The 15,000-nt window shown below is 40.0% G+C and overlaps 2 protein-coding genes across 2 annotated transcripts in view; both read right to left on the bottom strand.

Moving 5' to 3' along the window:
- Positions 1 to 251: 251 nt before the first annotated feature.
- Positions 252 to 1,256, bottom strand: cd59 (CD59 molecule (CD59 blood group)). The gene is made up of 3 exons (XM_062421293.1): positions 1,198 to 1,256; positions 888 to 989; positions 252 to 451 (listed from the first exon to the last, which is right to left on the bottom strand). Exons 1-3 carry the CDS (start codon positions 1,250 to 1,252, stop codon positions 252 to 254), a joined length of 357 nt encoding a protein of 118 aa, XP_062277277.1. The 5' UTR covers positions 1,253 to 1,256.
- A 9,836-nt stretch (positions 1,257 to 11,092) lies between these two features.
- prdm11 (PR domain containing 11) overlaps positions 11,093 to 15,000 on the bottom strand; it is an 8,587-nt gene continuing 4,679 nt past the window's right edge. Inside the window, 3 exon segments of the mRNA XM_062421063.1 lie at positions 11,093 to 13,344; positions 14,452 to 14,516; positions 14,518 to 14,923. Of these exon segments, the coding sequence (XP_062277047.1) occupies positions 11,186 to 13,344; positions 14,452 to 14,516; positions 14,518 to 14,923 (2,630 nt within the window). The 3' untranslated portion in view covers positions 11,093 to 11,185.

Genomic DNA, 15,000 nt, shown 5'->3' with positions numbered 1-15,000 from the left:
CTGGACAAACTGGACCATTGAAAAATATACATTTATAAATGAAATATCATTAAAGACAAAGGTTTTATTTACCAGGAAGAAAAAACACAACCAATGTTTCATTTTTTATATTTATTGTTAAACTTGTATGAAATAGAAAAAGAGCAAATTAGCAAAGAGGTAAAAAAGTGTCATTTTGTATTAAAAATATGACTTGAATGTGACTCAGTTGAATTCATGTTAACTTTACAAACATCAGTTACTGCTGCTGCTCAGACCCAGCAGCACCACACGCTCAGCAGCGAGCCAATCAGAGCCAGGATGGGCGTCGCCATGGTGACAGCGTTGCTGGAGTTGCACAGGTTGCTGCTGCAACAGCGGTACGTGAAGCCGGAGATGGCGGGAAACATCTGAGTGAGGCGAGAGTTATCGCAGTCTGTGTAACGGATACACTGACGGATGGTCTTCCCCCCTGCAGACACACATTATATACCTTAATATACTTATAATATACTTTAATATACTTATTATATACCTTAATATACTCATAATATACTTTAATATACTTATTATATACCTTAATATACTCATAATATACTTTAATATACTTATTATATACCTTAATATGCTTATAATATACTTTAATATACTTATAATATACTATACTGCTTCTATATATACTGTTGACATTTCAGCTGCTTTATATGTTTGGATAATCAAATGTTTTAAATTCCCTGTGAACTGTTCTCAGAGCGTCTGTGTGATGTAGTTTAACCTTTGCGCCCCCTAGTGGATTCAACCCGTAACACAAAGGCTGAAGGATTCATGGTTTGGCCTGACTTTAAGAATAAACATTTTATTCATATATAATGAATGTATGTCTATAATACATATGATGTATAACTGACCTCTCTCACTCAGAGAGATACACGAGTCCTCGTAGGTGCACTCCTGCACGTTCTCACAGCGTCCCGTATAGTCCGAGCACTTATAACACCGAAGACCTGCACCTGAGGGGGAGGAAGAGGAAGAGGAGGAGGAGGAGGAGGAGGAGGAGGAGGAGGAGGAGGAAGAGGAGGAGGATGAGGAAGAGGAGCAGGAGGAGGAGGAGCAGGAGGAGAAGGTTTTTACTTTATTCTGCTCTGAACAAAGTGAAAGTAGTAGTAACAGTAGTAACAGATATGAGTCATATTAATATATTATTAATGGTGCACTCACCCAGGTGGATGATCCCGAGGCAGAGCAGCAGGAAGAGTCCAGCACAGAGCTGCATGTCGTCTCCTGGATGAATTCACACTGACAGACGCAGAGCTGAGGAGGCTGGAGGACAGAGAGAGTCCAGCTGACCAATGACAGCAAGGCTTTGTCCACACGACCACAGAGACTCGCTGTCTGGCCAAGGTCCTCCTCCTCCTCCTCCTCCTCCTCCTCTTCCTCCTCCTCCTCTCCAACAATCACTCACACTCTGTGAGGCTCTATTAGAACTAACCCTACTATAATAACTCTATTATTATAACTCTATTATTATAACTATAATAACTCTATTATAATAACTCTATTATTATAACTATAATAACTATTATTATAACTCTATTATTATAACTATAATAACTCTATTATAATAACTATTATTATAACTATAATAACTCTATTATAATAACTATTATTATAACTATAATAACTTTATTATTATAACTATAATAACTCTATTATTATAACTATAATAACTCTATTATAATAACTATTATTATAACTATAATAACTGTCGTTGTCTCATCAGCTGAAACCAAACACACAACAAATAACTTCTAATATTTTTAATCAGACCAAACCTCCAGAACTCAGATCCCGTCAGTCTGATGAAGACTAAGCTTCAGCAGCTTCATCAGTTCTTCTTCACTAATTCTCCGTCAGGCTCAGGTGGGGAGTTCTGGTCCTCTGAAATGAGGCCAACCAGGAAGTAACTTAAAACTGCATTCTATCAAAAGGCCACCAGGGGGCGACCGTTTTGGTGTCAAAAGGACTTCCGTCTCTATACAAGTCAATGGAGAATTCACCAACTTCTCACTTGATTTCTAACCTCAGTAAACGTTTTCAAAATGTGTTTATGGTCTCAAATTGCTAGTTTAAAGCCTTCTTCAAGCCTGACCCAGTTTAAACAGGGTTCTCACCAGGTACAGGGAGGAAGAAGGGCTTTAACAACCGGGTGTTTTCATGAATAATTGATTTGTTCACTTATTTTTTATTTTCTATGTTTTTGTAAATATGTAGATATGTAAATATGTAGATATGTAGATATGTATGGGAATGACAGATTGTTAATTGAGTAGTGGAGAAGGGTTTAAATAAGCATATTATTCATCCTGCTCCTTTTCGGACATGTTGGGTTCACATTATTGTTGTTTTGAGTTTTCTCATTGGTTTAGTTTGTTTCTTAGATTACTTTTTTGTGTGTGTTATTCATACATGTTGGGGGGGGGGGGGGGGGGGGGGTAACATCAGGAATTACCTTTTATTGAAAAACTGGAAATGACTTTTCTGCAATTTTGTAAAGTAATCCAGCGGGCCGGAGAGGATAACTTCACGGCCCGGTTCTGGCCCGCGGGCCGTATGTTTGACTCCTCTGGTTTATAACATCTCTGTACAAACAAAGCAGCCAGTCAATAAATATATTTACACCAATAAAAGTTATCAATCACAGGAAACTAAAGTTTACTGTCAAATTAAACTTCCTGTTCCTGAAACATTAAATAAAACTCTTAAAGCTTTAATTTGATATCAACGACACGTTAGTGAGATTTACTTTCCTGTAATGTGAAAAATAAACATTACAGATACTTTATCATCTGTTCTGCTGTGAGGATGGAGCTCACAGTGAATGCAGTGTGTGTGTGTGTGTGTGTGTGTGTGTGTGTGTGTGTGTGTGTGTGTGTGTGTGTGTGTGTGTGTCTGTGTGTGTGAATCCGTCCCAGGAGGAGACGGAGCGACGGTCAGCTGCTCTCACAGAGCTCAGACTGTTTCCAACCAGCTGCTTTAAACCAGAGACACTCAGTGACTCATAACGGCAGAATATGGTAAATGTTTCCTGGTCTCCATGGTAACCCAGAGTAAATGTAATATGTAGAACAATTGTATTCCATTACCTTTATTTAATATAAAGGTATGATGTAAGATCATGCCAAACTAGTTGATATGGTGTTTTATTGACTATTTACTGTTTTTAAGCAAGTTGAATTATTTGGTACAAAGTTTTTATGGTTACACCTGTCACGGATCAGACAGACGACCAGACGACCACAATTGCGTCACAAAAGAATGTTTATTGAATTTTCAGGGAAAGGGAAGTTGGAAGTGAGTGAGGGTTCCAGTGGTGAAGGGTTACCGGGGTTACAGTGGTTCCAGTGGTTCATCCAACGTGCTGTGTGTGTGTGTCCCCCCAGTGGCAATGATGCATCCAAGGGAGCCGGTGGTGGGTGGTCCAGAAGTCCTGGTGGGGGGGAACACAAACACAACAGCACGATGAAAGAAGGCAGAAGTAAAGTTCAAGGAGAATCCAAAATCGTAGTGCAAAGGCAGAAGGCTGGTCAGAATTACCGGGGTAGGAGAGTAGTCAGGAGTCGAGAAGGCAGAAGGCAGAAGGCAGGTCTAGTTTTCCGGGGCAGAAGAGTCGTCAGGATACAGGCAGGTCCGGGGTCACAAAGCAGGAATCAGACTAGATGTGCGAGCAAACAGGTTCAGAGTGTGGGCTTTTGCAGACGATCTGACCAAGTAGAGCTGTAAGAAGAGGCTTTAAATACTGGGAGAGGTTAGTGGGTGATGCAGCGCAGCTGGCAGAGTAATCAGAGCAGAGGAGGGAAGAGACAGGTGGGACTAGTTAGGGTGAGTAGAGAAAGCGGTGAGCAGAGTGGCAGATAATGGGAACCAATGAAGGAAGTAAACAGGTGGAGTGAGAGGGCTCATGACAACACCACTTAGACATTTTTGCCATAATCCTCTAATATATTCTCTCTAAATGGATTAAAAGCAGAAATTTGATGTTTTTTGAGTCCACAAAAAAAGAATGTGTGCAAGTTATTCATACGTTTATTTTCATATTTTATCTTTCTTATTTTCTTTTTCGTGCTTTAGTCTCAAATTCTGACTTTTAATTTGTTCTTTGTTATCAGCTCTTAATGCAGGTATGATTTAATATGATATCAGCTCTTAATGCAGGTATGATTTAATATGATATCAGCTCTTAATGCAGGTATGATTTAATATGATATCAGCTCCTAATGCAGGTATGATTTAATATGATATCAGCTCTTAATGCAGGTATGATTTAATATGATATCAGCTCTTAATGCAGGTATGATTTAATATGATATCAGCTCTTAATGCAGGTATGATTTAATATGATATCAGCTCCTAATGCAGGTATGATTTAATATGATATCAGCTCTTAATGCAGGTATGATTTAATATGATATCAGCTCCTAATGCAGGTATGATTTAACATGATATCAGCTCTTAATGCAGGTATGATTTAATATGATATCAGCTCTTAATGCAGGTATGATTTAATATGATATCAGCTCTTAATGCAGGTATGATTTAATATGATATCAGCTCCTAATGCAGGTATGATTTAATATGATATCAGCTCTGTTAAATTCTACCTGTGTTGTTCTGCTGTTACAGATTCAGTTATTGGGTTAAATATTTAACATGAAGCTGTTGTGTTCATATGTGATGTCATCAGTGATGTCATCAGTGATGTCATCAGCTGCTGCTTCATTGAGCCTGGTAAAGTCTCAGTGTGAGAAGCTTCTGGCTCTCTGCTCACTCAGCTAAACTCACTAAAAACCTTTGGATCATTATGGGATGTTAGATCTGGATCATTATGTTAGATCTGGATCATTATGGGATGTTAGATCTGGATCATTATGGGATGTTAGATCTGGATCATTATGTTAGATCTGGATCATTATGGGATGTTAGATCTGGATCATTATGGGATGTTAGATCTGGATCATTATGTTAGATCTGGATCATTATGTTAGATCTGGATCATTATGGGATGTTAGATCTGGATCATTATGGGATGTTAGATCTGGATCATTATGTTAGATCTGGATCATTATGGGATGTTAGATCTGGATCATTATGGGATGTCTGATCTGGATCATTATGGGATGTTAGATCTGGATCATTATGGGATGTTAGATCTGGATCATTATGGGATGTCTGATCTGGATCATTATGGGATGTTAGATCTGGATCATTATGGGATGTCTGATCTGGATCATTATGGGATGTTAGATCTGGATCATTATGGGATGTCTGATCTGGATCATTATGGGATGTCTGATCTGGATCATTATGGGATGTTAGATCTGGATCATTATGTTAGATCTGGATCATTATGGGATGTTAGATCTGGATCATTATGGGATGTTAGATCTGGATCATTATGTTAGATCTGGATCATTATGTTAGATCTGGATCATTATGGGATGTTAGATCTGGATCATTATGGGATGTTAGATCTGGATCATTATGTTAGATCTGGATCATTATGGGATGTTAGATCTGGATCATTATGGGATGTCTGATCTGGATCATTATGGGATGTTAGATCTGGATCATTATGGGATGTTAGATCTGGATCATTATGGGATGTCTGATCTGGATCATTATGGGATGTTAGATCTGGATCATTATGGGATGTCTGATCTGGATCATTATGGGATGTTAGATCTGGATCATTATGGGATGTCTGATCTGGATCATTATGGGATGTCTGATCTGGATCATTATGGGATGTTAGATCTGGATCATTATGGGATGTCAGATCTGGATCATTATGGGATGTTAGATCTGGATCATTATGGGATGTTAGATCTGGATCATTATGGGATGTCTGATCTGGATCATTATGGGATGTTAGATCTGGATCATTATGGGATGTCTGATCTGGATCATTATGGGATGTTAGATCTGGATCATTATGGGATGTCTGATCTGGATCATTATGGGATGTTAGATCTGGATCATTATGTTAGATCTGGATCATTATGGGATGTTAGATCTGGATCATTATGGGATGTCTGATCTGGATCATTATGTCTGATCTGGATCATTATGGGATGTTAGATCTGGATCATTATGGGATGTCTGATCTGGATCATTATGTCTGATCTGGATCATTATGGGATGTCTGATCTGGATCATTATGGGATGTCTGATCTGGATCATTATGGGATGTTAGATCTGGATCATTATGGGATGTCTGATCTGGATCATTATGGGATGTCTGATCTGGATCATTATGGGATGTTAGATCTGGATCATTATGGGATGTCAGATCTGGATCATTATGGGATGTTAGATCTGGATCATTATGGGATGTTAGATCTGGATCATTATGGGATGTCTGATCTGGATCATTATGGGATGTCTGATCTGGATCATTATGGGATGTTAGATCTGGATCATTATGGGATGTCTGATCTGGATCATTATGGGATGTTAGATCTGGATCATTATGGGATGTCTGATCTGGATCATTATGGGATGTTAGATCTGGATCATTATGTTAGATCTGGATCATTATGGGATGTTAGATCTGGATCATTATGGGATGTCTGATCTGGATCATTATGTCTGATCTGGATCATTATGGGATGTTAGATCTGGATCATTATGGGATGTCTGATCTGGATCATTATGTCTGATCTGGATCATTATGGGATGTCTGATCTGGATCATTATGGGATGTCTGATCTGGATCATTATGGGATGTTAGATCTGGATCATTATGTTAGATCTGGATCATTATGGGATGTCTGATCTGGATCATTATGGGATGTCTGATCTGGATCATGATGTTAGATCTGGATCATTATGGGATGTCTGATCTGGGTCATTATGGGATGTTAGATCTGGATCATTATGGGATGTCTGATCTGGATCATTATGGGATGTCTGATCTGTTCCTCTGCTGGAGACGTTTCCGTCCCTTTCTCTCTGGACTCAGCAGTATGTTGTTTTCCCGCTGCTGCGTCTGACAGACTAACTTCCTTCCTGCTCAATAAACACAAACTGTCATTCTTCACATTTCAACTGAACAAAAGTTGAATTAAAGGAACAGTTCAGCTGTTTTAACACTTTCCTTCAACCAGGATGTGAGACTGGACTTCACTATGAACTCTAATAATCAGCAGCAGTCAATGAAAGACACAAGATCAGATTAACACATCATTTCTTCATGTGTTAAAAAGGGAAATTAAGTTTTTAGTTAAAGATAAAAACTGAAAGAGTTGAAATGAACCAGCTGTGTCATGATAAAGGACAAATACAAGCGGAGCGTTTCACAAAATGCAACAACAAGAGTTACAGGAGGCTCCTCGTGAAGCGTGATCAGAGAGGCTTTATGATCCCCCCCCCCCCCACACACACACACACACAACTGGCAGGCACATGTAGCACGTAACAGTTTCTCAGTTCCTGCAATCAGTAGTCTGATCTCCTGCCTCTTGACCTCTTTCGCACCTTCTCCTTTTTGCTACAGTAATTTCAGTTTTAGGTAAAACAAGAAGTATCGAATGTCCAGAACAGTCGTATAGAAATAGGAACACAGCAGCATGTTCAAGACCTCTGAATTACATCATAATCCTGTTTATAACAAGCTGATCTCAGTCAGAGAAGATTGATTCATTAAAACTCATTATTGTTTTATTAAGATGTGACTGGAACCACAAAACAGACACATTATTATTAATATTATTAATATTATTAATAATAATGTTAATAATAATAATAATAATAATAATAATAATAATAGTAATAGTACTGGGAGCATGTTCTAAATAAAGATGAATGTTAATAATCGGATGGAAACAGAAGAGTCGTGTGAATAACGAGACAAAGCCCTTTAATGTTTCATTTCCATCATTAATGTTCAAACTTAAATCATCTTTAAATGTTTATAAAGAAAATAAAACACTGAACAACAAAAATATAATAACTAATAATACAAAGTTTATTTTTGGTTCATAATCAGAGTTTATCAGTGTGTGTGTGTGTGTGTGTGTGTGTGTGTGTGTGTGGGGGGGGGGTGCTCGACATATAATATAATAATATGTTCAGCTGCATGATGTCTGAATATCTATAACAGCTGATTTCTGTTAAATCAACATAAATAATAAAATATGTTTTTCTCAGTCGAACATCTCAACGTAGAAATATTCATTCATGAGTCAAACTGACATCATCCATTATTAGAGCTCTAATCATGTGTTATTAGAGCTCTAATCATGTGTTATTAGAGCTCTAATCATGTGTTATTAGAGCTCTAATCATGTGTTATTAGAGCTCTAATCATGTGTTATTAGAGCTGTAATAATGTGTTATTAGAGCTGTAATAATGTGTTATCAGAGCTCTAATCATGTGTTATTAGAGCTCTAATCATGTGTTATTAGAGCTTTAATAATGTGTTATCAGAGCTCTAATCATGTGTTATTAGAGCTCTAATCATGTGTTATTAGAGCTCTAATAATGCGTTATTAGAGCTGTAATAATGTGTTATTAGAGCTCTAATCATGTGTTATTAGAGCTGTAATCATGTGTTATTAGAGCTGTAATAATGTGTTATTAGAGCTGTAATCATGTGTTATTAGAGCTGTAATCATGTGTTATTAGAGCTTTAATAATGTGTTATTAGAGCTGTAATAATATGTTATTAGAGCTTTAATAATGTGTTATTAGAGCTCTAATAATGTGTTATTAGAGCTGTAATAATGTGTTATTAGAGCTGTAATAATGTGTTATCAGAGCTCTAATCATGTGTTATTAGAGCTCTAATCATGTGTTATTAGAGCTTTAATAATGTGTTATCAGAGCTCTAATCATGTGTTATTAGAGCTCTAATCATGTGTTATTAGAGCTCTAATAATGCGTTATTAGAGCTGTAATCATGTGTTATTAGAGCTGTAATCATGTGTTATTAGAGCTGTAATAATGTGTTATTAGAGCTTTAATAATGTGTTATTAGAGCTGTAATAATGTGTTATTAGAGCTCTAATCATGTGTTATTAGAGCTGTAATCATGTGTTATTAGAGCTGTAATAATGTGTTATTAGAGCTGTAATCATGTGTTATTAGAGCTGTAATCATGTGTTATTAGAGCTGTAATAATGTGTTATTAGAGCTCTAATCATGTGTTATTAGAGCTGTAATAATGTGTTATTAGAGCTTTAATAATGTGTTATTAGAGCTGTAATCATGTGTTATTAGAGCTCTAAAAATGTGTTATTAGAGCTGTAATAATGCGTTATTAGAGCTTTAACACACACACACTGCTTTAAACCCATCTACAGTAATAACTGCATGCATAAACATAAACATGCAGGATAAACAAAAGGCATAAAGGTTTATCTGATGTAACAGGAAGTTGTTCTCATGTTGTTGAAACACAGATTTTACTTTAATATTAACTTTTTTTTCTAATTCTCGGCAATAAAACTCATTTATCTTCCAAACTGTGTAAATATTCTTTAGTTTGTACAGAAATAAAAGTGCCGTCTGGCTGCTGAGCTCCAGATGTTTAATCTTATATTTATTTCATTTAATAATAATAATAATAATAATAATAATAATAATAATCACTATTATTATTAAATACTACTGCAGTGAGTATAGTAAAAGCAACAGCTGAGTATCATCATGCTTACAGAGATTTAAAGTCTAACAAATAAACATTGAAGCTGATATAATAAAGTGACAGCAGAGCGATTTAGCACCGAGTCTTTCATCATCATCATCATCATCATCATCATCATCATCATCATCATCATCATTACGATCATTTTGGCACAATCATCAGATATGAGAGAAAAATATTCTCCTTAAAAACAGCTGAGCATTTACAGTATTTACAGTGAATATTTACAGAAGGCTTGTTAACTGTGACACACTGACTCTCTGTTCTCTCACTTAATCAGCTCTTTATGTTCTTTATATTCTTTATGTTCTTTATGTTCATGTCAAAGCTTCTCAGCAACAACACAAAGCTCTGATTCATTACATTAATAACGTCACGCTGCCTCAGATATAAACTGCTCATGACTTCTTTGTTTCTACTGTCATGAAATGATTGTTGCCATGGTTACGTGTAGAGTCCTTCCTGACTTTCCTGATAGTTTTTTCCTCTTCAGTCTTTGTTTGTTTTACTTCTTCAGATGAATGACATAAAGCTGAGTGTGTGGGGGGGGGGGCATGCTGCTCCACAAGGGGTCAGTAATAATAAGTGTTGGTAAGATGATGAATTCATAAAACAGTTAAACTAGATTTAAAAGCAGCATCAGGTTTGTTAAAATGACTGAATGTCAGACGCATCGTCACATGGACACAAACTAGAAACACAAGCTGATGAAAAGTTCAACTGGAGCCGACCTTTCACCCACATGAAAGGTTGTCTTTCTCTTTTTGTTTCAGATTAAATATTCAAACATGAAATCAGACTTAGTGTCTCTGTGTCTCTGAGTCAGTGATGTTTGTTAGTGTTCATGTGGTTTAGTTTAAATTTAAAGGGTTAAAATGATAAAATAAACGTATGAATAACTTGCACACATTCTTTTTTTGTGGACCCAGCATCAAATTTCTGCTTTTAATCCATTTAGAGAGAATATATTAGAGGATTATGGCAAAAATGTCTAAGTGGTGTAACCATAAAAACTTTGTACCAAATAATTCAACTTGCTTAAAAACAGTAAATAGTCAATAAAACACCATATCAACTAGTTTGGCATGATCTTACATTATAACTTTATATTAAATAAAGCTAATGGAATACAATTGTTCTAAATATTACATTTACTCTGGTAACCATGGAGACCAGGAAACATTTACATGTTTTAAATGAAGTCATTATTAGTATAAGTCCACTTAAATACACTGTAGGTGATAAAATATGTAATATGTATCATTCTTTTGTGGTTACACCATTTGACATTTTCAGGAGCATTCAGTCTTACTTTTGGTAAAAAATGGTGCAAATGTCATTTCAAATGATATAAAACCAACAAAAATACTAAATGTACATTTTAACAAACCTGATGCTGCTTTTAAATCTAGTTTAACTCATTTATGAATTCATCATCTTACCAACACTTAGTATCACTGACCCGTAACCCTGTGTGGAGCATGTTGGTGCCTAACCCTGCGTTACATGTCGGGGTAAAACTCCGTGTCGACATCGACGCTGTGCAGGACGGACTTCGGATCAGCTGACATCCGGTTCAACACCTCGGCTGAAAGAGAATAACTGCTTCCAGACTTCTCCTCAAACCAGCTGTCCAGCGCTCGCTTCCCGTCAAAGTTCGTGATGGGCGGTCCGTTAACGGCGACGGTCAGCAGGTCGTTCATCTGCTCCAGAGTCAGGCGGGAGCGGTTGTTCTTACACATCTTGTGCAGAGACCCGCGTCCCTTATCGCAGCAGACCGTGGAGCTGGGCAGGACTCTGACCACCTGCACGATGCGGCTCAGCAGAGGAAACCGCTGCTTGTACCTGCAGATGTGACTGATGACCTCTTTAAAGCCGTTCATGCTGTAGTAGTCTGCTTTCAGGTCCTTCCACTCCACCACCAGGCTGTCCCTGACCTCCGTCCTGGCCTGGGGAGCCTCCTGAACCGCAGAGGGAACCGACTCCAGATGATTGAATATCATCTGGATTTCCTCCTCCCCGTAGGCCTTCAGGTCCTCCCGGTTGTGAGGCCAGGTGGACAGGTCCAGCACCTTACAGGCTTTGGCGAACGAGCGGCTCTGCAGGTCCAGTCTCTGGGACAGGATGCCTTGGCTCCTGTTGCAGATCTTTTCTCGGATGGACTGAAACTTGGATTCTGCGACACGAAGATTCTTCAGAGCGACGCCGTTGAAACTTTCACGGAAGTTTTCCTCAAACTCCTGAAGATACTCTCCAGGGCAGTCCACCAGCTGGCCTATCTCCTGAATGGCGTCCCCTATTTTGGCTTCCACCTGTGACACCAGCAGGTACTCTCCCTGGAAGGTGAAGGCTAAGCGAGAGAGAACCGCTATGATGTCCAGGAGGAAATAGATGAGCTTTACAGACTGATAGTCCATGAGGAACTGGAGGAGGGTCAGAGCGATGGCAGCAGCATCAGCCCTCTGCGTCTGGCTGCTGATCTCCTTCAGGTGGGCGACTACCTCCAGGTAATCTTTGATGAGTGCATTAAGGACATTCGGTTCTCCAATAATCCATCGTATGGCTCTGATGTCTCCCAGGAACTCGGTCTCCTCTGACAGTGTCGGAGCTGTGGATCGCAGCTCGGACATCATGCGAGGGGAGTAACGGTAGAAACTGAGCAGCTGCTTCAGGTTGTTTTCCAGATCCTCCAGACAGGAGAGCTCCTTCCCGCTGATGGCATCCAGCACCTCCAGGTGAGGCCGATGGATCATGATGGGAAGGCAGAGGATCCAGGGAAAAGTCTTCTGCACAGCTACGTACAGGTTCGCTCTCATTCCTGAAGAGATGTTAGTGCCGTCTGCCCCCAAACCCACAACCAGCAAGTCCTGAAACCTGAGCCCCAGAACACCGAAGGCCCGATCCATCGCCTGGAGATAACCGTCCACACTGACCATGCTCAGTCTCTGCAGAGACAGGAACTCTGTGTTGGTGGAGCCCTCGTTGGTGCTGAACTGGACGTAGACCGCCACCATGTCTGAGAAAAGGTCGTCGTTCTGCGCGTCCATGATGACGCTCAGGAAGGGAGACAGACGCATCTTCTCGGCCAGGTCTTCTTTTAAAGCCCGGGCGATGTGGTGGATGAGGATCTGACAGTCTCCTTCGTTCATATACTGGTCCACTACTTTGAGTTCACACTTCTTTAAAAGCTCTGCCAGCGGACGGAGGTCTGAGAAAGGCCGTCCTTCCAGGGCCAGGTGGTACGCTGCGTTGAACAGCAGCAGCATGTTCTTGCACATCTCCTCCGTCTTCTCTGGATGCATGCGCAGCTTATACAGCTGCAGACACTTCTTATGGAGGTTGCTCTGGCTGTGCAGCTTGATGGTGTGGATCTTAAACTGCTTGGAGCCGATAATGAAGGCCGAGGTGCGAGACGATTGGACGGTGTACTGGCGGCAGACGTGGCACCACATCTCATTCAGGGTCGGCGAGTAACGAAGGAACCAGAACTTTTTTAGCCACTCCTGCTTGAAGCGACGAATCCTTCGACCTCCTGCTGACGAAAGCTTCGACGAGTCCTCCGGAGAAATCACCAGATCTGCAGCGATCGACTCGTCGGCCGAGTCCACGTCCGGGTCGTCTTCATCCAGAACCACCGGAGTGGGAGTCAAAGGCTCCATCCCTGCAAAGACCAACACGTCAACCTCTGCTGCCAGACTGAAGTCATTCCTGTTACTCAACATCAAATAATGTCAACATAAATGATGATGTCAGCAGTTCTGACTGATGTGTGAAGTTCATGTTTCTGATTCTCAGTAACGATGCAGCTGACTTCATGTGACTGATGTTTATAGATATTGATATAACTGTTAAAAGCTCTATAAATAAAGATTGTTATTGTTGTTGTTACTATTATTAAAAGGAAGGAAAGTTGAGTATGAGGACATTATATTAGTGATGAGCTGTCTGATGATGGAGACGTCTGCAGACATTATGATGTAAGAACAATAAGCTGATTCACACATGTGGTATGTGCTCACCAGTGTTGGGCACGTTACTTTGAGAAAGTAATAATTATAGTTACTCATTACTTCTCCAAAAAAGTAACTGAGTTACATCAATGTCAAAGTAATTAATTACGTTACTTTTTTAAAAATTGTTCGAATACGTCAGATGACTCGGCCGCCCCAATCAACAACAACAACAACAACAACAACAACAACAACAACAACAACAACAACAACAACAACAACAACAACAACAACAACAACAACAACAACTGGCCCAAAACACTTTCAAAATTACATTGTGCTTAAGAAATGTACCAAAAGAAGTAAATCATATAATTGTACATGTAGCAGATGTGAAGCGATTGAATTTTATTCCTCAATAAAGCTCTCAGGACACTTTGCTCTCACACTGCATTGATAGTCACACATACAATTACATTAAAGCTAGTGAGAGAGTAGTGAAGTCAGCTGTTAGTATTGGTGCATCCAGCTGTGCTGCTGTGCTGAGGAGCCTCATGTACAGGTTGATGTGTAGACTGAGTCACTGAACACTGGAGAACCTGCAGTGAGTTCAGGTTCTGGTCCAGACTGAGGAACCATTGGTGTTCATATCTAAATGTATTAATGAACTCTTTACCTGTTGTGGACCTTTGTATGTATTATATTATGGACCTTCACTGTGTCCTGAATAAAGTTAGACTGATATCACACCAATAAATATAAATATGTAAATCAATAATAGGAGTTAATATCAGAACTATTACCTGGAGTCAACTCACCGTGAAAGTCTTCGATGGGGCCTTGCTCTGGGTGGGGGGGGGGCCTGGTCCTGCTGGGTCCGGACCGCCTGTTCTCCTCTGAGACGGGTCAGCTCCTCCTCCAGCTCCAGGATCCTCTTCTTCAGTTTGACACAGTTGGGGCAGAAGGAGGTGGAGGGCTCCTCGCAGGTCTGGTTCTCCTCCTCCTTCTCCTCCACCTTCAGGTTGGGAACGTTGAAGCAGCTCTCGGACGCGTTGAAGCCCGACCCGAGCGCCGCTTTACGCTCGGCCTGGGACCTGGCCTGGGACCTGGACTTGCTGCAGTCCTCCAGAGAAGCCTCCAGGACGTCTTTGAAGATGAGGTCGATCTTCTTCCTCTTGGCGGGCGGCTGGCCGTCGGCCTCGTCGCTGGCTTTGCTCTGCAGAGCCGACTGCAGGCACGGAGACTTAAAGTCCTTCTGGACGTTGGGCAGAACCGCCAGCTTCACCGAGTCTGGAACAGAACAGATTTATGGAGGTTCAGCTCAGAGACAGATGACACCCAGAGTGAGATCATCTGACCGGTTCCCT

This window comes from Scomber scombrus, chromosome 6 (genome assembly GCF_963691925.1).
Source record: "Scomber scombrus chromosome 6, fScoSco1.1, whole genome shotgun sequence".
NCBI lineage: Eukaryota > Metazoa > Chordata > Actinopteri > Scombriformes > Scombridae > Scomber > Scomber scombrus.
This window is presented reverse-complemented; position numbering and strand designations above follow the sequence as displayed.

Bases quoted from the DNA above. Each gene is read 5' to 3' on its own strand.
- cd59 (XM_062421293.1), bottom strand. From the start codon at position 1,252: ATGCAGCTCTGTGCTGGACTCTTCCTGCTGCTCTGCCTCGGGATCATC. The intron at 990-1,197 runs GTGAGTGCACCA...CCTCCCCCTCAG, and splicing joins CCTCGGGATCATCCACCTGG to GTGCAGGTCTTCGGTGTTAT. The intron at 452-887 runs GTCAGTTATACA...GTGTGTCTGCAG, and splicing joins TATCTCTCTGAGTGAGAGAG to GGGGGAAGACCATCCGTCAG.